Here is a 24296-nt window from a genome sequence, read left to right on the forward strand (position 1 = left end):
GACTCAGAAGCAACTCAGACCAGCCTTCATGGAACTTCTTTTCTATATCATGGAAAAACCACTCTTATCAGAGCACCTCTGAAAGCTGCTGGCTTCCTCCTCCCGAATCAGTGACAGGCTTCCGACACTGGGTGGGGTGGGGGAGCAGGGGAGGGCCCTGGCCCCACACACCTTCCTGGTCCCGTCTTGTCCAGACAGGACCCTCTCCCCATGCAACATAGCTGTGAGTGGGCAGCAAGCTCTTTACCCACTGGGACCCCAAAGCAGCTGGACGCTTTCACCCTAGGCCTTATGGGCAAAGAAATATAGACGGCCGTCACTACCCCTCACCAGGCGACCGTGAGCACGGTCACCAGGACAACAATGGCAAAGCTTGGGGTTTCCGGCCCTTTTGCTAGTGATACACTGTCACAGCTCCTGGGTTTCCTCAACTGAAGGTCAGGGAGACTAAATTCCTTCTATTAATGTTTTGTGCATTTAGGATCCTATCCTGGTCCCATTTAATTCATCCAGGAGAAAGAATACCTGCCTTCAGTTTGTTTTCGATATAAATTGTCCTGTGCTTCTTGTGAAAACAGGCACCTTAGACAGGAAAAGTCAGTTCTCAGTGGCTGCACTGAACTTTTATTGCCCTTACACGCTGAGAAAATGCAGCAGGCCAGAAAGGCCTGTCCCCAGCCATCACTTCCAAAGCCCACACAAGGGTCTGAGAGCTTCCGCATGGAGCTCTGAGGCCAGAATGTGCCCACTTGTGACTATGCTGCCATACAGGTGCTCCCCCCCCAACTCCAGTATACACACTTGCACACACATCCAGCAGCAGGAAGGTGGCCTATCCAGCATCCTTCCAGGCTCCTGGCATACAGGCCGGCTCCAGCTGCACCTGTAATACAGGTTCCTGTCTGAGTGAGCTGGCCTGAAACCCTAAGAGCGTCCTGCACCCCACTTCCTGGTGGCTGCCCCTGGACCAAGGGCGACCTGGAGCACATACCTGGCCATCCACAGGGAGCCAGCCCGGTCACTGAGGCACTGCGGGAGAGGAGGCGGCCATGCCGAATCCGTGCTGCTCCTCCCAGCCCCACGTATGGCCCCCACCCCACCTCCAGCCTTCAGGAAGGCTCAGGGAGCAGCTCTGGCAGCCAAGTGCAGGGGCCAGTACCACCCAGCCGTGCCAGCTGCTCTCTCAGCCAGACCAGCAGCTTGGGCCAGGGCAGAAGCCCAGCGTTCCCGGGGGCACCCGACCTCAGCCCGGTGGCTCCTCACCTCGCACTTCCAGGCGGCACTCACACTGGGCCTCCCCTTCTAAGTTGGTGGCCCTGCACACATAAATGCCCCCATCAAAGGGACAGGGCTTTCTGATCTCCAGGGTCAACACTCCCTGCTTGCTGAACATGCGGAAGCGGGCGTCTTTGCCCAAGTCCAGGCCATTCTTGAACCAGGAAATCTTGGGCTGCAGATGGGATGGCGGGAGGGAGCTCTCTCAGGCTGAGGGAGACCCAACGTCTGTTTCTCCTCTGAGCGCCCACTGGAGCCCCAGACTGTGGCCAAGGCCGAGGACAAACGGGGCCAGCGGGACTGTCTCCGCCCTGTTCACAGAGGGACCTGACCCCCAGGGGTGGAGAGGAAGCAGGGGCAGCCCGGGAAGAGGACTGCTCGAGGTGGGGGCCCACAGGCTGCTCTCCTGGGTCGGCCTGGACCAGCGCCCCCAGGTCCCTACCTTGGGGCTGCCCCGGACGGCACAGCAGAGGGTGGTGTTATAGCCGGCAATGACCGATCGGTTCACCAGCGGGCGGGTGAAGCTGGGGGCCTCAGAGAAGTCCAGGGCCTGGTACTTGGGTGACTCATACGTGATGCCTGTGGGGGTCAGCACTCAGCACCCAGAGGGCCGCACCCAGCCAGGCTGGCCTCCCGGCCCCGCCCACCCCACAGGCGGGAGTGAGGGCCCAGCACCTGGTCTGGGGATAAGGACCGGCTCCTTGGTGGTGGCGGCTCTGTCGCTGGGCCCCACTGTGTTATGACTGAAGACCCGGAAGTAGTAGCCGTTGCCAATGATGAGCTCCGACACGACGCAGTGGGTACGGCGGTAATGCTCCAGGACGGTGAACCACTCCTGGTGGGGACGGAAGAGAGAGTTCCTTGAGGTGGGCCCTACACGCTGCCAGGGCCTCTCTCGGGCACCCCTGTCGTCTGCACCCTCACTGTGGATGGAACCAGGGCAGAGAGGAGGGCCCCCCTAAGGGCAGCTGGGCCCCGGGCAGCCTGGAGCTGGGCAGGCTCACCATGGTTTTCTTGTCGGCCTTCTGAACCGTGTACCCCAAGAGCTCTGTGTTCCCATCATCTTGGGGCGGCTTCCACTCCAGAGCCACATTGAACCCCCAGGCCTCTGCGACCTGGATATCCTGGGGTGGACTTGGCTTGTCTGCAGGAGACAGACTCAGTTGGAAGCCCATGCCTCTGACACTGAGTACAAGCAGGGTATGCCAGGCTCCAGGGGCCCCCCTGTGCCAGGACCCGGCCCGCCATCCTCAGCAGGGGCTCTGGCCCTCCCAGAGGAGGGGGCGCAGGCCTGCAAGATGACAAGCTGCAGCCCCGTTCAGGGACTGGAGGGACTCGGGCTGGGAGAGAAGCCCCAGGGCCACGCACCAACGACCTGCAGCATCAGCTGGGCCTTGTCCTCCATGTTCTCCACGCGCAGAGTCACCTGGTAGGTACCCGAGTGGGCGCGGTGCGCAGCCCGGATGAACAGGATGGTGTCTGTGGGGCTGTTGCGGATGCTCACCTCCTCGCCTGCCAGCGGCTGCCCCTCCTTGGTCCAGGTTACCTGAGGCCGGGGCTTGCCCTGTTGGGGAGCACAGCTCAGTGGCGAGCCTGGCCCGCCCTCCTGGCCCCTGCCCCAGCCTTGCTGAGGACGCACAAGTGTGCCGGCATGGGGGCCAGCCCTACCTGGAACGGAATGAGGAGGTTCACAGGCTCCCCGACCTTCTTCTGGATGGTCTGGCGAAGATGTCTGGGCAGCTGCAGCCGAGGCCGCTCTGTGGGCACAGGAGAGTGGCTTGGCGGGGCCCACGGGCCTGGGACGAGGCTGGAGAGCCACGGCTGGGTCCCCCTCTCCTCCCGCTGCCCAGCCCCAGCCCCAAAGGTCACAGAGCTCCCGCCGCCGCTGAGCCTGACGCTGCGACACAGGCAAGGACCAGAGCAGGTAAGGGGCTTATTTAAGGTCCGACAGCCAGTCCATCACAGGCCAAGATGCTAATCTAGGCCTTCGCCTCTGCATCCACTCTGAGCAGCAGTTCCCCCAATGATCCGCTCTTTGCTGGTGACAAACTAAAGGAAAGTGGATCCCCCCAGGGGCCAACCTGACCCCAAGGGACCTCACTGCTGTCCTGAGCACATGGACAACGCCAACCTGACGGAGGAGCTCAGAGACGCACAGAACAGCTCGAGTGACAGTGCAACGACCTCCGCCTTCCCTGGTCTGAACCGGGACTGACAGGGAGCAGCCAGGTGGGAGGCCCGTGCGTGCAGCCCGGGGGTAAGAGAGCTGGCCCCTCCGCCACTGCCCAGTGCTCTCCTCCCTCGGCAGGCTCTCCCCAACCACCCCCACCTCGCTGCAGGCCGAGGGGCACTCACGCAGCAGCTCCTGCACCGTCACAGGCTCCTTGGTGGTGACGGGAGGTCCAGACCCCGCCATGTTGTGCGCCCGCACACGGAAGAGCATGCGGGCGCCCGTGGGCAGGTCCTTCACCAGCAGCGACGTGCGCTCTATCAGCCCCGGCAGGGCAGACACCCACGCCAAGCCTGCGGGCGGGGCAAAGGCTGCGGTGAGGCGGCAAGGCCAGCAGGGTCTGCACCCTGCTGCCCACCTCCCTGGGGGCTGACGGGCCCAGCCGGGGCCGGGGGGCCGGCCTGGGGGCAGGGGGCCAGGGCCGGGCGGCGCCCTCACCAGAGCCCTCCCGGCAGTACTCCACGCTGTAGCCGTCCAGCCCTCCAGCTCCCACGCGCTCGGGGGGCCTCCACTTGAGGGAGACGGTGGTGTCGGAGACATCCTCCACCGCCAGGTGGGTGGGCTCGCTGGGCGGGCCTGGGCAGAGGGGAGGCAGACGGGGTCTGAGCGAGGCTGCACCAGTCAGCACAGTTGAAGGATCCAGGGAAATCCGCCCCCTTCCACTGGCCTTCAAGCACTATCCCCAGCTTCGTTAAAAGACATGTCTCTAGAAAGACCCAGAAACACACACACCCAAACAGCACCAGCAATTACAGAAGAAAGATCTAAACACACCCAAAACACCAACATGCTTAGGAGAAGTCGCTTCGGTCAGACAGTGCAGGAGATGCTATACATGTAATTTGAGGGAAAATTAGCCCAAACCATGGAAGTTTCCTGGCATTGTACAAGTGAGCTGAGAAAAGTGCAGTCAGTCCCTAAAGAGAGGCCTGAGCCCTTCTCCCCAGGGCACCTTCTTCCTGCCATCTCACCAAACCATGCCCCTCCCTGTGTCTGCCCCACTATGGCCAGCCACCCTGTCCCCTAGTCTCATGGGTCCTGACACCAACAGGGGTCCTCAAGAGTGCCACACCCTCAGGGGCTGCTCTATCTTCTCAACCCCATTGTACAGATGTGGAAACTGAGGCTCGGGGGAGACCATGACTCCAGATATTCCTCCTGGGGACAAAGGCGCTGGCTCTGCAACCCCATCCCTGGTTCCTGGTCCAGGGCCCTTTCCACAGACAGACACCCCTCAGCACCCCACTGCCCTCACCCCTTCCCTGGTTCACAAACCCCGGCTGCAGAAAGTGGGGAACAGGGGGAAAGAAACATCTTTGCCAGACGCTCCACCTGCGTGCTCTCACTTCATCTTAACAGCAGTTTTGTGAGGCAGCCACTGTCATTACCCCCACTTCATAGATGCGGAAAAGTGAGGCTGGAGAGGTGAGTCTCAGCTCCACCCCCTGCCAGCTGGGCTCCCCAAGCAAGTCCTTTACTTCTCAGAGCCTCCCCTTCTTCACCTGTGAGATGACGGGAGTGAAGGAAGGCGAGGGGTGCCACTGCAGCCCCCAGGGCAGCTGTGGTTACCGTGACCTGGCCGGGGTGGCCGGGGGCACCTGCAGGCTCACCAATGGGCATGAAGGGCTGGGAGGCGGGGCTGGGCCTGGACATGCCCACGGCGTTGACGGCATAGACCCGCATCTCGTAGATCACGCCCTCGATCATGCGCCGCGCCTCATGGCTCAGCTCCCGCAGCAGGTCAAAGTTCAGCCGCATCCACCGGTAGCTCTTCTTCTTCTTGCGCTCCAGGATATAGCCTGGAGAGGGGAGGCAGACGCGCTGGTCTGGCCTGCAGTTCAGCCCCCGGGCCCACGCACCCTGCCCGGAGCTCGGTCCCCTGCCCTCGGCTCACCCAGGACTGGCTGCCCGCCGTCGTAGGCTGGGGGCTCCCAGCGCACCATGCACGAGTCCTCGCCCACCTTGCTGATCTCAGGGGCCGCGGGAGCATCCGGCACATCTGGGGGAGTGGACCCTCATGTGCCCGGCCCAGCCAGGGCCGACGGTGTCCATCCCCTCACGACCCTAACCAACAGGCTCCCCTGTGCCCCCACAGCGTAACGCCATCTTTCCAGAATGCGGTTCTCATCAGGTCACCAGCCTGCAATCGACCGGCTACGGCTCCCCACCGCCCATGTGCCCCCAGGTCCAAGTCCCAACCCGCTCTACAGATCTGAGAGGGGCCCGTGATGTCTGCTGAGACTAAAGGACTGAACGGACGGGTCCCCCCGACCCCCCATGCTCCCCCCTGGACCCCCACCTCACCGATGACCTTGACCGTGAGGTTGACTTGGTCCTCCCCGACGGGGTTCTTCACCGTGACCACGTAGACGCCCTCGTCCTCCTGCTCGGCCCCCTCGACAGTGAAGATGCTGCGGTCCTTGGTGGTCTCCACTCGGACCCGGCCCTCTGTCTCACACAGCAGCTGGCGGGGGAGGAGGAGTTGGGGGAGCACTCAAGTCAGACCCCAGGGGTTCCTGAGGTGGGCACAGAGCTCAGGCCTGGGTCTGCTGGGAAGACGCAGCCTGAGTGGAAACTGCACTGTGTGAGCGTCTAATCCAAGACCCTTTCCCACCACCTGCCCGGAGCACGACCCTCACTTTGTCACGGAACTTCAGGCAATCACCTGTCCTCTTCATCCTCAGTTTCCCTTTCTGACCTAAATGTCCTCACACAACTATTGTGAGGATTTCAGAAGACCTCAGCAGTGCGTGGAGGAGGAGGAAAAGCCAGGAGCAGTGCCCCGGCTGCGACTCCAACTGAACAGGGCCAGGGACCCACGCCCCCACGGGGAAGGAGCACAGTCAAGGCAGGCTCGGGAAGACAAGAGCCAGGGAGCCCCCACGTCCGGAGGACTTCCTGGGGTGTGGAGGGTGTGAACACATCTGCCTAGGGCCTGAGGGCCCAGTGGAGACCCTGCCTGGACAGGAACACAGGGCCAGATGGGGCACCTCGAGAGACCCCGCCTGAGGGCGGATACCACGTGGACAGAAACTCACTGTAGGCAAACGAGCCTCCTCCAGCCTTGCTCACTCACCTTCTTGTCAAACACCCACTCGTCACCGGCACCTGACTCCTCTGATGCATCAGGGGCTGGACCTGCTGGGACCTTATTCCCCTGGAAGCAGGACAGGAAGGAAGGAGGGGGGAGGAGGAGGAAGGTCTGGTTCGGCCTGGAGGGAAACCCTGCCAAGCCCCCGTCCTCGTCTCTGCCCACCCTCTCGGCCAGCTGGAGGGCGGGCACAGGTGGGCTGGGGAGCATGCTCGTCCATGCACCCATTTTACAGATAGGGATGTGGGGAGAGGTGTGCACAGTACCTTTGTGATGGTCTTCTGCCAAATCACAGTGGGAGCAGGGTCCCCAGAGATAGGGACGTCCAGGCGTAGCTTGTTCCCTGCCACCACCACGATGGTGTCCGGCACGCGGCCTGGGCAGTCCAGGTGGATCTTGGGCGGTTCTGGCAGGGAGACAGACAGGTCAGAGAAAGAGGTAAAGGACCCCAGGCCTCTGAAAGAAGGGAAAACTGGAAGCAGCACATGCCCCTGGGTGTTGGTTTATTTTCTGAATTTATTTTATCAAAGTACAGTTTGCATACAATCAAATGCCAACACTTGAGCACAATGCTTAAGTACTGACAAACATATACGCCTGTGTAACCACTGCCCGATCAACACCTAAAACACTGCCATCTCCCCAGGAAGTTCCCAGGGAGGTTCATAACATTGGGTCACCTAGGATAGCATTTCTCAGATTGTGTTTGGGGGATCACCAGTGTCTTCCTGGAAAAAAAAAATTTCCATGGAAAATATTCAAGAAACCCTGGGTTAAACCAAGTTAAGTAGGACTTTTCAGAGCCTTTGACATGCCAATGCACTTTCTGAATCAACAAGCAGTAGGACAGACGGATGGTTCAGACTTTCTCAAACTTACTGAACCCTGTTTGGAAAGCCCTGACCTAGAGCTTGCCTCAGCCTGGACGAGTCTCCTGAAGTTAAAATCCTAAAATGCCTGATTACAGTTTAATCTAAAAGCAGGAGAGGTATTTCTAAAAACAAAAATGATTTAACAATAAAACCCCACAACCGTGATGTCCTCTGCAAGCTCACACATACCACCTTAGGTCGTCGTTCCTATCACCCCATCGGGGAGCCACTTCGGAGTCCCCGTTTTAGAGGTGAGGAAACGGAGGCTGAGATAGACCGCAGCTGGCCTGTGGTCAGAGTGGCAGAGCTGAGGCTGGGCCTCAGGCCGAGCCAGGTCCCAACTCCCAGCTCCTTGCTTCTATGAGTGGAGAGGAGACCCTGGTGGGGTGGGGGAGGCAGCATGCCGGGGCCCAAGACTCACCCTGCCTGGGCACGAAGTCGATCTTGACCTCTGCAAGAGACAGAAGAGCAAATGGCACCGCGTGCAGGCTGGGGCAGCGGCAGGGGCCCCTCTGCCCCCCAGCGTCTGCTCACCCATGAAGTGGAGCTTGGCAGACAGGTTACAGGCGAAGCCTTCCGGCACAAAGCTGTAGTCCGCCTCGTCTGCAGGCGTGACGTCATCAATGGTCAGCTTGTGGACCCTACAGGGCAGTGGCGGCTCAACGGACCCTGCCGGGCCACGCACCCCTTGCCTCACCAGACACCCCAGCGAGGGCTCCAGGGAGCCCTCGCCCTGCCCTGGCTCAATGGTGTGCAGAATGTTTTCTTGGATTTCCTGGTGATCCAGTGGTTAGGAATTCACCTGCCAACGCAGGGGACAGGGGTTCGATCCCTTGTCCAGGAAGATAGATCTCACATGCTGAGAGGCAACTAAAGCAGTGGCACCTAGAGAAAAACCACCGCGATGAGAAGCCCGAGCGCTGCAACTGAAGGGGAGCTCCCGCTTGCCACAGCTTGAGAAAGCCGGTGCACAGCAGCGAGGACCCAGAACAGCCAAAAAATATTTCTGAGTGCTGTCTTTCTCTGCTTTTGAATTTTTCCGCTCCCTTGCCTGCTTTCAGAGGTAGCAGTGTAGACATGTCTCCTTGGCTGGGCCCTTGGAGACTGGGCAGGGGCTTGTCACGTTAATCTCTGTGACCTTGGGCCCAGCACGGGCTGGCCCAGATACTCAGGGTATGAGTAAGAGAGGGGGAGACAGTAAGGGCCCCTGGCCAGAGCCGTGCCCCGTGGCGCCCTGCCCTGCCGTGGTCACAGGCGGGGGAGGCTGGCGGTCCCAGCCTGTCTCTCTGCTTCATCTCTGTCTCTGACGGACCCTCCTTCCCCGTGTGCCTCTGCCTCTCCACACTTCAGTGAGCGCCTTTTCCTGTGTCTCTGTCCTGACCGTGCCTGTGCCTTCCTGTTCACCCCCTCCCGCCTCTGAGTCTCTTCGTCTCCAGCTCACCCTGGGTGCTGAGCGCCGCTTTCGGTGCGTCTCTTATGCTTTGCTTCAGCCTGTTTTTCTGCGCATCTGCCCCTCCCGTCTCAGTCTCTGTTTCTTGCTGTCTCTCGCAGAGTCTGTCCCTGGCACACCCTGCACACTCACCGCCCGATGTGGGACACCTTTATGCGGCTGTCAGGCACCAGCTCCTTTCCGTTCTTCAGCCATACGCCCCGCACGTTCTCATCTGACACCTCACACTTGAACACAGCCTGGTCCTTTGAGCCCACCGTCAAGTCTGCGATGCTCTGGTACACCTCCAGCTTCTTCTCTGGGGGGCAGGGCAGAGCCAGTGAGCTGGGGAGGGTGTGTGTGGGTGCAGAGATCTCATGGGCTTGTGAAAACACATGCGTGCATGCATGAGTGCAATGCCTGTGTGCCTGTGACTGTGCTGTGTACACAAGGAACCTAAGTGCGCCAGGGTGGGTGACGCTAACCAGGCCCATCTGAGCCTCCCAACACTCTCCAGATGGCCACCCCAGCATCCCCATTTTATGGATGAGAAAGGTGAGGTTTCAGGTATTAAAGTGACACGTCCAGGACCATGCTAGCCTCGATGCTAGCTTTGCTCAATTCCCGTCTGTGGCTACGGGGCTCAGGGGGCCCCCTGGGCCTCACCCTGCACGATGAGTTCAGCCAGAGCCTGGCCCCCACTGGTGCGCAGCGCATAGTGCCCAGCATCCTCCAACGTCGCCTCGTTGATGATCAGGTGGTGTTTCTGACCATCCTTCTTGAACCGGTATTTAAAGGTCTCCTCCCGGGTCAGCTCCACCCCGTCCTTCAGCCTGGACAGAGGGTGAGCAGCAAGTGCCAGGGCCCCCTCTGGGGACGCCCCAGGACCCCGACCCTGCCGCATGACCCCCCGCCTTGGCACTCACCATTTGACCTGCGCCCCCTCCTCAGACACTTCACACTCAAACTCCACGCGCTGCCCCACCATCACCAGCTGGTCCTCCAGTGGCCGCGTGATCAGCACGGGGGGCTCTGTCCAGCAGAGGGAGCGAGGTGGGCAGGCCGCTCTGTGGGTCCCCTCTCAGGGTCTCAGGGCCCTGGGCTCACCTTTGACGAAGAGCTCAGTGCTGCACTTCTCATCGCCCACCACACACTGGTAGGCTGCGTCGTCTGCCAGCGAGCACTGGCTAATGGTCAGTGTGCGCTTGGTGCCAATGGACTCGAAGATGTACCTGGGTAAGGCCGGGGTGTAGGCAGGAGATCCGTGGACTCCCCTCCTGGGCCCTGGGTGACCCCTCAAACCCCCATCGGGACGCCTGTGCCCCCACCCCAAGGAACCTTACTTGCTGCGGAGCAGAAGAGGCCCGTGGAGCATTCCCGAAGGGAGGAGCAACATCGAGAGAAAATGAGCAGTGAAAGAGCCGGGAAGAAACAGAGACGGGAGTGAGAACCCACAGAAATGGGGAGAGACAGGGATAGGGGGTGAGAGCTGGCCAGAGGGCAGGGGTGGAGAGAGCGGCAGGGACAGCAGGGTTGGGGAGCAGCCCGCCCCAGCCCCAGCAGCCCCAGGCCCCGCTCCCGCCCTCACCTGCCGCTCATCTGAATCTCCTGTCCGTTCTTAAGCCACTTGACCTCGGCGTCAGGGTCGGCCAGCTCCACCGCCAGCCGGATCTTGTGGCCCTTGTTCACCTGGTAAGCGGGCTGCAGCTTCTTCTGAAAGGCTGAGCACCCCCACCCTCAGCCCCCTGCTGGCCCCGGCCAGGGGACAAGGTCCTGCCTACCCACGTCTCTCTGTGCCTCTGCTGTGCCTCTGTCTCCTTATCTCTGTCAGCGCCTTGTCTCTCTGTCTTCCCTCCTTGGGGTCCACTTCACCTGCTCAGCTCAGAGCTAGGGTTCGGGGCTTCCAGAAAGGCAGGAGCTTGGCAGGAGAATGGGTGATGGGACAAATGGGCCTTCTCTTCCTCTCCAGTCTCTTTTTGCGGCAACCCCCAGGTTCATGCCCTCCTTCTAGGTGCCTCTGCTGTCTCAACTCGGTTGCCAGGGCCTCCACATCAAGCCCATGATGGGGAAGGGCTGGCCCGAGCCCTCGCCTCTGACCCACCTGGGGTGGGGGCCCGGGGCACTCACCTGCACCCACCTGTTCTGTTTGCCTGTGAGGGGGCTTAACCAGAGTATTTACTTCCAGGATTGGCGGGGGCTGTCCTCTGGGCTAAACTGGCTTCTTCCCCTTCTGGGGAGTATGGGGAGAATCAAGCAGGCTACTTTTTCCCCCAAGGGCGGGTGGCTTTGTGGAGAGGAGGGCTGGGCCTGGGCTCCGTCCTCTTCCGGTAGCGTCTCTGGGCTAACTTTAACCTTTTATTTTTCTGTGTAACCAGATGCCAACCCGGCACCCCGGCTTTTTCCCCCCACAGAAGAGGACGTTCACCCAAATGGTGCCTTCCCGGGTGGCTCTGAGTCAAGCTGGACGCTGCTCTCTTTCCCAGAAGCGCGTCTGCGCGCCCCTGTGCGTGCACGTGCCTGCGTCTGCGCGCCCCTGTGCGTGCACGTGCCTGCGTCTGCGCGCCCCTGTGCGTGCACGTGCCTGCGTCTGCGCGCCCCTGTGCGTGCACGTGCCTGCGTCTGCGCGCCCCTGTGCGTGCACGTGCCTGCGTCTGCGCGCCCCTGTGCGTGCACGTGCGCGCGCGCCTGCAGGCGCTCTGCCAGCCCTCGCCTCGCCTCTCTCTGCGCCGGAAGCTCACCCGTGCTTTTCTTCTCGTCCCGCTTTATGCCCTTGAGCCTCTTGAGCATGCCCCGCAGGTCGGTGACTCCGTGCTGGAAGGCGATGCGCTCGTACTCCGACGGGGGCGCCTGCCGCAGGATCTCCCACACGTCCTCCTCGGCGGGGGCCTCCAGCCTGCGTCCACGTGGCGAGGCCTCAGGGCCCCCGTGGCCAGGACAGAGTTGCTGTCCGCTCCCCTCCCCTCCCCTCCGCAAGCGGGAGCTGCCCCTGCCCCTCTGACCCTTCCTTTCTGGTGGGGCAGCTTGAACTGGAGTGGATCCTGGCCCAGTTCTGGGGATCATGAGGCCTTAGGCGCTCAGTGTGGGGGACTGGGAGGGGCTCCTGGCTGAAGTGGGGATGATAAGGGCAGCGGGTGGTAGGCGGTGGGGAGCTTCCTGGGACACTCACCTCGGGGTCCGTAAACTGCTGCTCCAGGCAGGAAAGAAAGGTAGTGTACACATTAGAGAGGAACAGAGAAGAACAAAGGTGACTCCATATTGAGTCCATGCCTTTAGCACGAACCCTTGTGCTCTGTTACCTGTGCTTCGTCAAGCTGGCTCTGCACCCTTGTAAAACCATGTTGTCTATACCCTGAACTATAAAGTATATGACGGTCCATTCTCAAGGCTGTGTCTCCCTGGCTGGACCTTTAAAGGTATAGAACACTTTTCATTTGTATAGAGATAAAAAGTTACAAAAAATAACAATTATCTTGTGGGAAGTTTACAAGAACCTTGTGACCCGAATCTATCTGGAGGGCTGCAAGAACAAAGCATTCTACTAAGAAGTCTGTGATAACCAGCCACACCCCCTCCCCCTTTCAGTAGAAGAGACCAGAATTCTAACTGGGGTAAGGTGGAAGGACTGATGCTAAAGCTGAAACTCCAATACTTTGGCCACCTCATGTGAAGGGTTGACTCACTGGAAAAGACTCTGATGCTGGGAGGGATTGGGGGCAGGAGGAGAAGGGGACAACAGAGAATGAGATGGCTGGATGGCATCACCGACTCGATGGACATGGGTTTGGGTGAACTCCGGGAGTTGGTGATGGACAGGCAGGCCTGGTGTGCTGTGATTCATGGGGTTGCAAAGAGTCGGACACGACTGAGCGACTGAACTGAACTGAACTGAAGGTGGTTCTCTGGGACATTAGTCCACCATCCTCTGGGTTTGCTGGTTTTCTGAATAAAGTCACTATTCCTTGCCCCCAACAAGTTGTCCTTCGATTTACTGGCCTGTCATGCAGCACGCAGTACAAAGTGTGGACTCAGTAACAAAGGCGCGGGTCATCCCTCCGTGAACCACAGCACAGGGGGCCTCACCTACACTTTCCTCCCTGCACTCACACCTTTCCGTTTACAGAGCACCCATGGCTTTTATTCCTCCTGAGCTCTGATAGGTGAGTGTCAGGAGAGCCGGAGGCTCAGAGACTCTCCCCAGTCAGTGGAGATCCTCGCCCAGATCCTCATCCAGATCTTCACCCAGGTCAGTCTGATCCCCAGCCTTGTCATCTGTCATCTGCCCTGGGGGGGGGGGTGGCCCTGCTGCCCCCAAAGCACTTGACCCCAATGCTCATTCTCTGGGCTGGAACAGCACTGGCCGTGATACAGGGTGCAAGAGAGAGAGGGGCAGGACACGGAGGACACTAGTCGGTTGCCCTGGGTGGGGCTAGGTGGGCAATTCCTGAGGCTTTGGAGCTCTCTCCCAGCTTCTGGGTCTCCAAAGCCTACAGACTCAAGTGTAGGCTGGTCATGGGAACAGCGTGAGGATGTTAGTTCATGGGATGTAACCTCCGCTAAGCCCTCTGACTCTTCCCAGCACCTGGACTGTCCCGTCTGACAGGCAAGGAAACCAGCTCAGAGACATTCATGACCTGCTCGGGGTCACACAGATGGAAAACCACAGGGCCAGAATTGGGGAGCCACATGTTCTGGGAGCTGCTACCCTGGGGCTTACCTCTTCCTCAGCAGCGAGCTGAAGTCCAGAGTTCCAGCGTCTTCATGGCTGTCGCTACGGAGAGGAAGCCCGGGGAAAGCCACAAGAGAGCCAACTCTTAGTAGAAGGGGTTTGGGAGCAGGGCGTGGGGTGGGGGCTGGGCGCAGTGAAAGAAAGGGACAGTGACTGAATGGGTGCGCCCTGCCCGCCTCAGACCCCTGGGGTCGATAGGCGGATAGGAAGGGGTACCTGATGCGCCGACCACCTCCAGCCAGGCTCCTGCAGGCACAAGACTCAGATGTTTCACTTGCCCAAGGAGCTGACTCTCTTCCAAACCCATCCATTTCAGTCTGGCCATTCACATCACCCCAAGCCCTGGTCCCTATGTTACGCCTCTGCTCTGACCCCCGTATCAACCCCAGTCCTGGCCCCTCACATCACCCTGGCCCTGACCCCAAGGGGCCACAGACCCCAGCACTGGCCTCCCCCACGGGCCCCAAGGAGGGAGGACCACTCACGTGCGGCGGAAAGTTGATCGGAGGTCCACATCTCCAGGGCCAATGGCCTCTGGTTTCAAAGAGGGGGGATGAGAGTCAGGGGGGAAGGTTTTAGAGGGGGACTGCCCAGGAGCCCTGCCCTGGGATCTCCTGGTGTCACAGGCCTGCCCACCTATGACCCCTTGACAGTGGGCATCTGTCCCAGGAACCTGCCTTCTGAGCCTTTCCCAGCCCGCGTCGAGGAACCAGGGATGTGGCACAGTTTATGGTCCCCAATACCTTCCAGATTCATCTCCCTCCCATCTCTCAACTCACCATTCACCTCTTCACTAGTGCCTAATCATCAGATATTAAGATGATAAAGACCCCAGATGAGATCTGAGTCCAAGCCCCACCCCAGCCCTAGAAGCCCCAATGTATTTCTTGCACGCTTCTGTGTGAATAGCACTGTGCGTGTGATCAGCGGGCATATGACCAGGCCTCAGCATCCCCCTTAGTACTGGGAAGTGGAGGAGGGGGTGGGGACTGGACCCATGGGGAGCCTGAACCCAGCAGATGCCACAGGGCCCCTCACCGTGGACAGTGAGGTTGAAGTTGCAGCTGTCAAATTTGTCCTTGGTGGACACCTCACAGCGGTAGCCACCGGCAAAGGTGGCCTGGGCATCCATGATGTGCAGCTCAAATTGGTAGACCTGTGGAGGTGAGGTGTCAGCGGAGGCTGGAGGCCAGGAGACAAGGCCCTGCACCCGAAAGGAGAGTGGGTGGCTGAGGACCTTCTCACCCCTCGGGGCTTAAATGAATCCATTCGGTTTTGGATACATAAAAACAGGGCACTTCTCAAGACACATTGCCGTCTGCTGGCACAGGGTGGTGATAAAATAGAAATCAAGGGTGGCTACAAGGCAAGTGGCATTCGCTTAGGATGAGGCATTTTGGGGGAATTTCCTGGCAGTCCAGAGGTTAGGACTCCATGCTTTCACTGCAATGGGCCCAGGTTGGATCCTCGATTAGGGATTCTGCGAGCCATGCCATTCAGCCCCCCAACAAAGGCATTTTTGTTCAGGGCACTGCCCACACAACTGAACATGTCCGCCCTACCCTTCCAGAAGCCCCCTTGCCTGGGCCAGGACTGTGGAAGAGTGGGAGGAGCAAAGACTAGGAGTCAAAGCACAGGTTCTAGGCCCGGCTCTGAGTGACCTGGGACCAACAACATCGACCGCTCAGGCTTTGGTTTCCTCTTATGTGTAGAGAATTGTTGTGGTTGCTCATGGAGGGCCCCATGAGCCCTGCTAGCCTTCCATGTGGGGCCTTTGCACCCTCACTGACTGGTGCCCCCGAGGCTTTATTATGCCCCCTGGAGACTATCACAGCTTCCCTAGTGGCTCAGTGGTAAAGAATCCACCTGCCAGTGCAGGAGACATGGGTTTGACCCCCGGGTCAAGAAGATCCCCTGGAGGAGGAAATGGCAACCCACTCCTGGGAAATCCCATGCACAGAGGAACCTGGCGGGCTACAGTCCGTGGGGTCGCAAAGGTCGGACACGACTGAGCACGCACGTGAGACTCTCACGCCTCTGAGCCCCCATGTCCTTCTATGCCCGCCCAGTAACCCTCCTCTGAGCCTCCGCAAGCTCGCTGTGTGCCGCTGACCCCCCAGCCAGCTTTGCAGTCTTTCCACGCCCCTCCTCTGCACCCCCCTCTGTGGTTCCGGCCTCACAGTGCGCCCCTGCCTCTGTGCCCCTAGCCTTGCAGGGGCTCCCTGCGTCCCCTCGCGGTGCGTCCCCGTGGCTCTGTGCTGTGGGCCCACCTTGCTGGTCCGGTCATAAGTGTCGTGCAGCTGCAGATGCTGCCCCACCTTGCTGCTCAAGTCCACCCACTTGCCCTTGAACCACTTGACCACGGGCGGTTTCAAGAGGCTGGCTCCGGCCACGCGGGCTGAGAAGGTGATGCTGCCACCTGCAGGAGAGCGGTGACTGTCTGGGCTTGGGGGACGGCCTGTGCCTCTGTCCCCGACCTCGCCCCTGGGGGCAGCAGCCCCACACTCACCCACGGTCACCTCGCCGTCCTGTGGCCTCGTCACAAAGAGGCCAATGGGATCGTCAGGGGCCCTGGGGCCCTCGGGGGCCGCTGAGCCAGACCCTGTGGGCAGAGGCGTTTGAGTCCTACCCTGGGACACCGCCACCCACCAACCTGGTCTCCCTGCCCCGCTCCTCTCACCTTCGGGACTGGGGACGCCTCCTTCCACCTCAGGGGCCAAGGTCGGGGCCTCTCCTGGGCCTCCAGGGGTCTCGGCGGGGGCGGGAACGGGGGCTGACACAGGCTCCGCTTTCCCTGGAGGGGATCAGGTCAGGGGTTGTGGAGCAGCTTCCAATCAGAGACCCCAGCCCCCTGCCCCGGTTCTCTTGTCCCTGGTCCTTCCCACCTCTGAAGGAAGTCCATTCAGCCTGCGTTTCACCTTCTCCCTGCCCTCACCAGCTGTCTGTGCCCTCATCTCAGAGGGTCGGCCTGAACATCCCTCCTCTCCTTCTCCAGGCTCGGGTCTTGGTCCAGCCTGTCAGACTGGGCTGGGGCTCGGCACACACCCACAGGTTTGCGGGGCTTCCCTGCCAGCACACCCAGCCCACCAAGTTCCCATCCATGTGGGGGTGTCCAGCGGGAGGTCAGTGTTACGTCTGACTCATCTCTGAACTTCCCCCACCTCCAGAACGGCCCAGATGGGCCAGGGAGCCTTGCGGGGACACTCAGAAAGGTCTCGCTACAGAAAACGGGAAAAGGCCACGGCAGGCCGAGGGCACACCCAGAGCCAAGGCAAGAAAATGAGAAGACATCGCCCGTGCTGTGATTGACAAAGAGCTGGCGGGGCTGCTCCAACTTCAGGGAAGGCTGCCCAGGAGCTTACCTGCATCTACGACCTTGAGGTCAAACTTGACCTTAGAGGAGCCAGCGATGACCGCGTAGGAGCCCTGGTCGGCGGGACCCACGTCCCACACTGTCAGCGTGTGCCGCGTGCCCTCGGTTGCCAGGCCGTATTTGTCACTGGCGCTGACGTCACTGCCTGCCCGCTGCCAGCGCACCTTCAGTCCTGCCCGCTCCGTCTCGGCCTCGAACACGGCAGGGCTGCCGGCAGCCACCTCTGCGGACCGTGGCTTCTTGCTGAAGGCGGAGACTGAGGGGCCGATGGAGTTTGCAGGGGTCCCCTGGATTGCTCCTGCACCCCACTCCTACATCCCCTCTTATTAAATAAGGTGATGAGCACTTTAATGGCTCACCTCGTTTAATGCCCCAATGGCTCTATGAGGTAGGTGCAGTTATTATTCCCAGAGGAGGGCTCTGAGGCTCAGAGAGGTTAAGTGACTTACCCAAGATCACACAGCCAGGAAGAGGGAGAGCCAGGCCTGAGGAATTTTGCTAGGTGTGTCCCTGAATAGCCCACCCTCTGTGCCTGTGGAAGCCCAGCCCCCACCAGCTGGGGCCCTTGGCAAGGGGCCAACACTCTGCCTACTTGGACGTGGCTAAATTTGTCCTCTAAGGGCCTGGGACTGGGAATCAGCAAGTGAGATAAAGCTGGCCTGGGAGAGGGCTGGGGCTGGGGAGCTGATCCCTGACCTGGACAACCTTGGAAGGCCAGGGCAGGGACTCCGGGCTGTGACTTTCTCTGCCCTTGACGGTGGCTCAGGGACCTCTTGACCACCCTCTCCCCAGAGAAGAGGGCCTGCATCACCTCAGTGTGGGGGCGATGCCTGGTGTGGGGGCCACAGGGGTGCAGGCTGGTAAAGCAGAGACTCTCAGAACTGGAAGCAACCCACCGAAGTCCTCTTTGTACAGTTGGGAAGGCTGAGACCCAGAGAGGGGAGGGGCCCGTCCAAGAACGTTCAGGGAGACTGGCTCAAGTCTGGAGCCTGCGGTGCCTCCTGCATCAGCCTTTCCCCAAAAGGCAAGCCAGGACCCAACCTTGCTGCAGAAGATGGGGATGCAGGCAGGGAAGGGGTCCCCCAGCATCCTGAGAGGGGGTCAATGGCCCTGGGAGCTTCCTGCCTTGGCTGTCTCCCCCTCTGGGCCCCAAACCTGGTTTACCCTCACTCTCATCAGAACGATGAGATGGAGAAACTGAGAATCGAGAAAGAACCCAGGAGGATAGAGCCCCTGTCCTGGGAACCCCCTCAGGAGCTCATTCCTGGGCCCACCCCCTAACCGAGGATGTCCCCAGCCCTCCCTGTCCCACTCTCAGCCCCCAGCCCAGGCCTGGAGATACCTGGCTTCTTCCCTGGCTCTGGCATCTTGAGAGAGGTCACAGCAGGAACCGAGCAGGCACAGGCCACCCAAAGAGACTCTGAGCAGGGATCCGGTCCCCGACTATATAAGGGGCCGCCCCCTCTCCAGACCTTCCTTATCTGCAGCCTGCCCAGCCACCTGCTAAATATAGACAAATTCCCGAGATCAAGGGCTCTCCAGGAGAATGTGTGGCCCTGGCTTTCTCTGCTGGCCCCTGGCCCCTCCCCCACCAACCCCACAGGACAGATTCTGCTCCCCAACCCTCAGTGAACACAGGGGCACCCCAATCCCCATCCGTGTGTCCTTGTGACAGGCAAATTGTGCGGTGGGAGCGTGCGGGGCCCAGAACCCTGAAGCTGTCGGGTCAGATGCATCCGTGTCGGATGACGGTTACGTCCACAGACCCTGAGTCCTGGCTTCCCTCCTCAGTGTCCTTCTGCCCCCCGCAACTGCCTCCACACCCCACCCCGCCAAAGTCACAAAGAACATCAGCTGCTACACAGGAAGAAGCAAATCACATGTGACCTACTGTGAGCAAGACCCACTAGCAGGGAAGGTCATTTGTCCCCCGCCATCGTCAGGAGAGAGAAATTCTACATACAAGCACTGTCCGTGTGGTCAACACTTGCCATCCCTTTCAACATAAATCCATTCTCTTCTGCCATTTTAACCATGTTTAAACTGCATCTCATGTCCCTGGGCCGTCTTTCAAAAGGAATCGGGACTTTGGGTCTTCCCTGGTGGTCCAGTAGTTAGGACTCTGCGCTTCCACTGCTGGGGGCCAGGTTCAGTCCCTGGTGGGGGAACCAAGACTCCACATGCCATATGACACAGCCAAATATTTAAAAAACAAATTAATCCATAAAAATTCAAAGAGACTGGACTCCACTCTCCCTCTCTCGAGGCTCAGAGATCCATGGAGGGCTGTTATGGTTGAGTTTCCCCAGCCTGAGGGCTCAGGGCACTCCAGAGGGTGTCTGCCCCAACACAAACGGCCCCATAATCTGGATTCCCTGAGGTGTGCAGGTTGCTGAGGAGAGTTCCCTCACTCCCAGGCTGTTGGCCGCCTTTTCTTGCTACTGTTGGAAGCAAAACCCTTACAGGTTTCACGGCTCATCTTTTTCCGTCTCTCCCCTGTTGTGGGCCAGAGGCCAGCACGACCAGACGCCAGGGTATATGGGAGGAGTTCACCTGTGTCAGGGTCCTGCCAGTAGTGATTCCGTGAGCTGCTCTGCTGCTCCCGGGAGCCCTGGGGCTTCATTCTTGCTCCTGATCAAGCTGCACTTTTCCCCCTTCCAGACACATGAAGCTTCCCACCTCACACGGCCATGGCAGCCCTTCACTACATGTGTAACCTTGGATTAATGAGTTGACTTCTATGAGCTTCAGTTTCCCAGTCTATAAAATGGGGCGTTAGATGCTACTTCTCAAGGTTAATATGCATTAAATGGCTAGAATATCCAGTGTCATTGCCCTTATTATTATCATCATCATCATCATTGGGCTCAATGAGTTTAAGCACTGAAGCATTAAAGAAAAACAGCCATTTATCAGGTACAGAGAGCTTTTTAATGATTTATTCCTCTAAGAACAACTGAGAATTCATTCCTTTCATGGATGGTGACTGCTAGTCAGGCAGTGGTAACTGTCTGAACAAACTGGACAACTGGACAAAGTGTCAACCGTCCTGAGGTCTGCAGCGTCCAGCATTGGCAAGGATCCTTAGTAAACGCACAATGCACAAAGGAGAAGGCAGATCAGATGTCGGGGGTGGGGTGCGTCAGACAAGGTGCACAAAAGATTTTAAAAACGGGGTCTCCGTGCTGAAGAGAACTGACTGAGAATAACTTTAGGTAAATGGGTTTCTTGAGAATGCTGACGGGGGGAGAGGTGTGGGGAGAGAGGGCCACTGAAAAAAAAAGGGTTCAATATACACAAATAATGATGGCTTCCAACTCCCAAGGCCGTGTGCCTGGTACTAAGCAAGCTGACCCTTCGCTGGGGCCAGACGCCCAGATGGCCTTCTGGAACCGGGGCCAGCGCCCTGGTGGGAGGCGAAGCAGGGGGTATGGGGCGGGCAGGGGGCTTGGAGGAGGAGCAGGTGGGCACGGAGGCGAGGCCTGGCCCGCCACAGTCCTGCCCCGGGGCCCTGGGAGCTTCCCTCCTGTGTCCGGCCTCCCGGGCGAAGGGGTTAATGCTATGGCCAACGGGGCGGCCTGGCGGGCCCGGGGGGGCTCACGCCTGGGCTCAGTGGGGCGGGTGGCGCCGCTCGGCCAGGCCCCCGCGGCCCAGCACCTCCCCGCTGAACTGGTAGGTGAGCTTCTTCTTGACCTTCTTGACCTCGCCCGTCTTGCCGTAGTTGCGCAGCGCTCGGGCCATCTTCTGGTAGGTCATCTTCTTGCGGTTGCCCTTCTGGATGCCCCAGCGGTGTGCCAGCGCCTCCTTGTGCTTGGACGAGAACTGGAACGTGCCCTTGTCCTTGTCCACCCACCAGATGCTGTCCTTCATGTCGCCGCTGCGCAGCAGGTCCAGCAGGAACTGGTACAGGCGGATCTTCTTCTTGCTGCCTGCGGCCGGAGACGGTCAGCGCCCTCGGCGGGGACCCAGCCCGCCTCCCGGGGACGTGGGACCGCCCCCTCCTTCTCGGTGGGGTGGTCGCAGGGGCGGGGCTACAGCCAGCGCGGCGCATGTGCACACCCACAGCGCACGTGCTCAGACCCCAACGCGGGGACAGAGGCCCACACCCCCCCCACGGAACACACGCGGAGACACGTGTTGGCAAACACACACCCATACCCAAGCACTCTGCTCTGTGGCCAGGCTGCCGCGTGCGTGGGCCTTGATCGGGGTGGGGATGGGGCACAAGGGAAGCCAGGGTCAGGGCTGGCCCCAGGCTGGGTCAGGGCTGGGTCCCCTACCTGTCTCCCCGTGCAGGAGACCAGGCCCTGGCTCCAGGCCATCGGCCTCCCCGTCGGACACCTCCAGCGGGGGGCTCTGCCGCTCCCCTTCCTCTTCATCCGAGCTGGGCCGGGCGGGAGACAGCGAGGGGTACGGCAGGCACACCCGGGGCAAGTACGAGACCTGGAAAGGAGACAGAAGGAGGGTTGGGGTCCCTGAGGGATGGTGCAAAGCTGAAGGCGGCCAGGTTGTGGGGGGTGGTCCGTGGGGTGAGAGAAGAGGCGGTCTTGGGGCGGGGTGGCCAGGGAGGGGCAGAGGGATTTGGGAGAAGGCTGGGGACACTGGAGGTCGGGCGGGTTATGGGGTCAGACGGGGTCCCCACACACAGGGTGCCGGTTGTGGGGACAGAGTGGCTCCTGACACCCCACCGGTCTCCCTGGTTTGGGCGGTGGGAGGTGCCATGTGGACAGGCAGCTGCCCTGGGGTGAGGGGCTGATGGGGAGGGTCGGTGAAAGGAGTCAGCGGGGAGATGGAGAGGTCAGCGGATTTCAGGGCTCAGTGACGTGGATGCCAGACCCACGAGGAGCCAGTGAACAGGGTGGAGGCTCCAGCCCCGGAGTTTCCAAGGACCCACAATGAGGTACCCGGGGGTCAGAAGGACCAGTGTGTGGGGGGTGGGAATGGTCCGGGCTCTGTCCTCAGTGGGACGAGAGCAGATAAGGGGTGCAAGGTCACGAGGTCAGCCGGGGGTCAGGAGGCAGCCGTTGGGGCTCCGGCCACCGTTGGCGCTGTGGGGCAGGAAGCCGGGTTGAGTAAGAGCCTGTGTCAGCTTCCTTCAGAGCGCCTGCCTCACTGCAGGCGCCGGCCAGGCCGGGTGGGGCGGCCCTGCAGGCACGCACCTGGTGACCGAGGCTGGCGTGGGGAGGAGCCATGGGGGTGTCGAGCACGTGCATCTGCTCCAGCTCCATGTGGCGGTAGAGCTGCTGCAGCTGTGGGGGCTGGACGCTCTGCAGCTCGGTGAAGTGGTTCTCAGCGAAGCTCTCGAACTCGCTGTGCACGTGGTGTGGGTGGAAGTCCCAGTAATGGTCTGCGGGCCAAAGCAGAGGCGCTTATGATGTACATGATGTTATATGAACAATAATAGTATATATTATAAATGGTGTATAATAACTATAGTTAATAGAATGTATATAACAATAATAGTATATATAAAAATAATAGCGCCAGGCCGTGTCCCCTATCATAATCACCACCATCATTCTGGACTGCATATTGGCATTAATCGAAGCACCACCCACGCTGCTATTTTCTGACTCCGATTCTATAGATGGGTCTTCCCCAGGTAGCTCAAACGGTAAAGAATCTGCCTGCAATGCGGGAGACTTGGGTTCGATTCCTGGGTCAGGACAATCTCCTGGAGGAGGGCATGGCAACCCACTGCAGTATTCTTGCCTGGGGAATCCCATGGACAGAGGAGCCTGGCGGGCTGCGGTCCATGGGGTCTCTAAGAGTCAGACACGACTGAGGGACTTTAGAATACTCAGAATATGCTATGGATGAGGACACAGAGGCTTGGAGAGGCTACATGACCTGCCCCCAGTCAAAGGCCGCTGGAGGCAAAGCCTTTATTCTCAACAACCAGTCTACCCTCTCTCCCATGCCCATCACAAGGATGCCGGCTTTTGAGCCAGAGTCCGAATCCAAGCCTTTTCCTTTCTGTGTGGCCTCAGGCACGTGCATTGAGCCCTTTGTCAAACAGAGATGCTAGAAACTAGGAGGATCCATGCAAGTTCACGTTTGTAAACCCCCCGAGCTCCAGAGCCTGCACTCGGGAGCGTGTGGAGTCGCTTCTCCTCCCCTTCAGATGCAGCAGAGGTTCCTGAGCTGACTGGCTACCCGCAGTCACAGCTCACTGCCCCGTCACATGGCCGAGCTGTGACTGCAGAGTCACAGGGCTGACATTCCTCAGCCGAGCTCCCACTGCGGCCCCTCCAAGGCCGTGTCCTTGGGGAGCTGCACCTGAGTCCCAGGGAGGTCGCCGCGGCACCTGAGGCTTTCCCGGAAAGCCCCTGGTGGGTGCTTTCAGAGTCTGCGGTAGGGTGGATTTGAGTTTGGGGAACAGCTCTGTGCCACTGGGAGCCCTGCCTGGGCCTGGAGCCAGTCTTCAACGTGGTTACTCTGGGCACCTTTTCTAGGAACAAAAAACACCACATGTCTGAGGACTTCTTGGGTACAACTTGGACTCCAAAAGAAGATGTGGTGACAAAGTGGCAAGAGGAATTTTTCTCGTGTGACCCAGAGAGGGAGTGTACAGGATGCTAAGACAGGTCAATGTCTCCGGGACTGGCACAGGGCCCTGCAGGGGACCGTCACCAACCTCCTGTGCGTATCTCTGTGTGTCTGTCTCCCCCCTCTCTCTCTCACAAACACATCGTTGCTCACGCATCCCTGAGAAATGACACATGTTGTCTTGGCTCTGCACTGGCTCTCAGAAGACTCACTCATTTTCCAATCCTGCTCTGTGGTGGCTTTGCCTTGTGACCCTGAGCAAGATATTTTATCTCCCTGAGCCTCTGATTCTGCAAAAGCCAGAGACCCAACTGGGCGGTTACTGAGGTCCGATTCACATGTGGAATTATTTGAACCCACAGTCCAGACTCCCACTTCCGTGAAGCTGCATGGCATAGGGGAGCTAATTGGGGCGGAGCTGGGTTTGAATGCTGGGTCTGCCACTCACCCTTGAGTGACACTGGGCAGGTCTTTCTGCTTCTCTATGCCTGTTGCCTTGTCTGTGAGATGGGGCTAATAACTGCACCCATCTCACGTCATAGGCTTGCTGTGAGGATTAAATGAGCTAATGCTTGCAAGGCACTTCGATTGGAACCTGGCACAAAGTAAGACTCAATAAACATTAACTATTATCATTCCAGGCTTCCCAGGTAGCTCAGTGGTAAAGAATCTGCCTGCCAGCGTAGGAGTAGCAGGAAACACAGGTTCAATCCCTGGGTTGAGAAGATCCCTTGGAAGGAAATGGCTACCC

At 59.6% G+C, this 24296-nt stretch overlaps 2 protein-coding genes across 6 annotated transcripts in view; both read right to left on the minus strand.

The window, feature by feature from the left end:
- Positions 1 to 597: 597 nt before the first annotated feature.
- Positions 598 to 18397, minus strand: MYBPC3 (myosin binding protein C3). Of its 3 annotated transcripts, XM_055424065.2 has the most exons (33): positions 18339 to 18397; positions 16986 to 17252; positions 16304 to 16417; positions 16133 to 16225; positions 15894 to 16042; positions 14662 to 14779; positions 14109 to 14157; positions 13840 to 13869; positions 13612 to 13665; positions 12064 to 12081; positions 11636 to 11790; positions 10486 to 10618; positions 10005 to 10129; positions 9824 to 9929; positions 9564 to 9730; positions 9051 to 9216; positions 8003 to 8109; positions 7890 to 7919; positions 6863 to 7002; positions 6582 to 6662; positions 5810 to 5969; positions 5400 to 5504; positions 5116 to 5304; positions 3944 to 4081; positions 3631 to 3798; positions 2944 to 3032; positions 2644 to 2839; positions 2280 to 2419; positions 1951 to 2110; positions 1718 to 1854; positions 1264 to 1450; positions 992 to 1029; positions 774 to 883 (listed from the first exon to the last, which is right to left on the minus strand). In XM_055424065.2, exons 1-32 carry the CDS (start codon positions 18361 to 18363, stop codon positions 1019 to 1021), a joined length of 3807 nt encoding a protein of 1268 aa, XP_055280040.2. In that variant the 5' UTR covers positions 18364 to 18397; the 3' UTR covers positions 774 to 883; positions 992 to 1018. The 3 variants fall into 3 exon arrangements, with proteins under 3 accessions (XP_088699425.1, XP_088699426.1, XP_055280040.2); XM_088843299.1 differs by lacking the exon at positions 992 to 1029 and having other exon boundaries at positions 598 to 883; XM_088843300.1 differs by lacking the exons at positions 992 to 1029; positions 16133 to 16225; positions 16304 to 16417; positions 16986 to 17252; positions 18339 to 18397 and having other exon boundaries at positions 598 to 883; positions 13612 to 13747; positions 15894 to 16037.
- A 1507-nt stretch (positions 18398 to 19904) lies between these two features.
- Positions 19905 to 24296, minus strand: part of SPI1 (Spi-1 proto-oncogene) — a 31597-nt gene continuing 27205 nt past the window's right edge. For all 3 annotated transcript variants that reach the window (XM_088843308.1, XM_055424069.2, XM_055424070.2), the window contains exons 3-5: positions 22156 to 22343; positions 21277 to 21439; positions 19905 to 20925 (exon numbers count right to left, since the gene is read on the minus strand). In XM_088843308.1, the coding sequence (XP_088699434.1) occupies positions 20606 to 20925; positions 21277 to 21439; positions 22156 to 22343 (671 nt within the window). In that variant the 3' untranslated portion in view covers positions 19905 to 20605. The remainder of the gene's footprint in view (positions 20926 to 21276; positions 21440 to 22155; positions 22344 to 24296) is intronic.

This window comes from Moschus berezovskii, chromosome 14 (genome assembly GCF_049115385.1).
Source record: "Moschus berezovskii isolate FMDL1 chromosome 14, NW_MosBer_1.0, whole genome shotgun sequence".
NCBI classification, from domain to species: Eukaryota; Metazoa; Chordata; class Mammalia; order Artiodactyla; family Moschidae; genus Moschus; species Moschus berezovskii.

What these genes read in the sequence shown, in the direction of transcription:
- MYBPC3 (XM_088843299.1), bottom strand. Translation starts at nt 18,363, where the DNA reads ATGCCAGAGCCAGGGAAGAAGCCAG. An exon ending in GGACGGCGAGGTGACCGTGG is followed by an intron (nt 16,043 to 16,132) that starts GTGAGTGTGGGG and finishes GCTCTCCTGCAG; the next exon opens with GTGGCAGCATCACCTTCTCA. An exon ending in GACGGTGCAGGAGCTGCTGC is followed by an intron (nt 3,033 to 3,630) that starts GTGAGTGCCCCT and finishes CTGTGCCCACAG; the next exon opens with AGCGGCCTCGGCTGCAGCTG.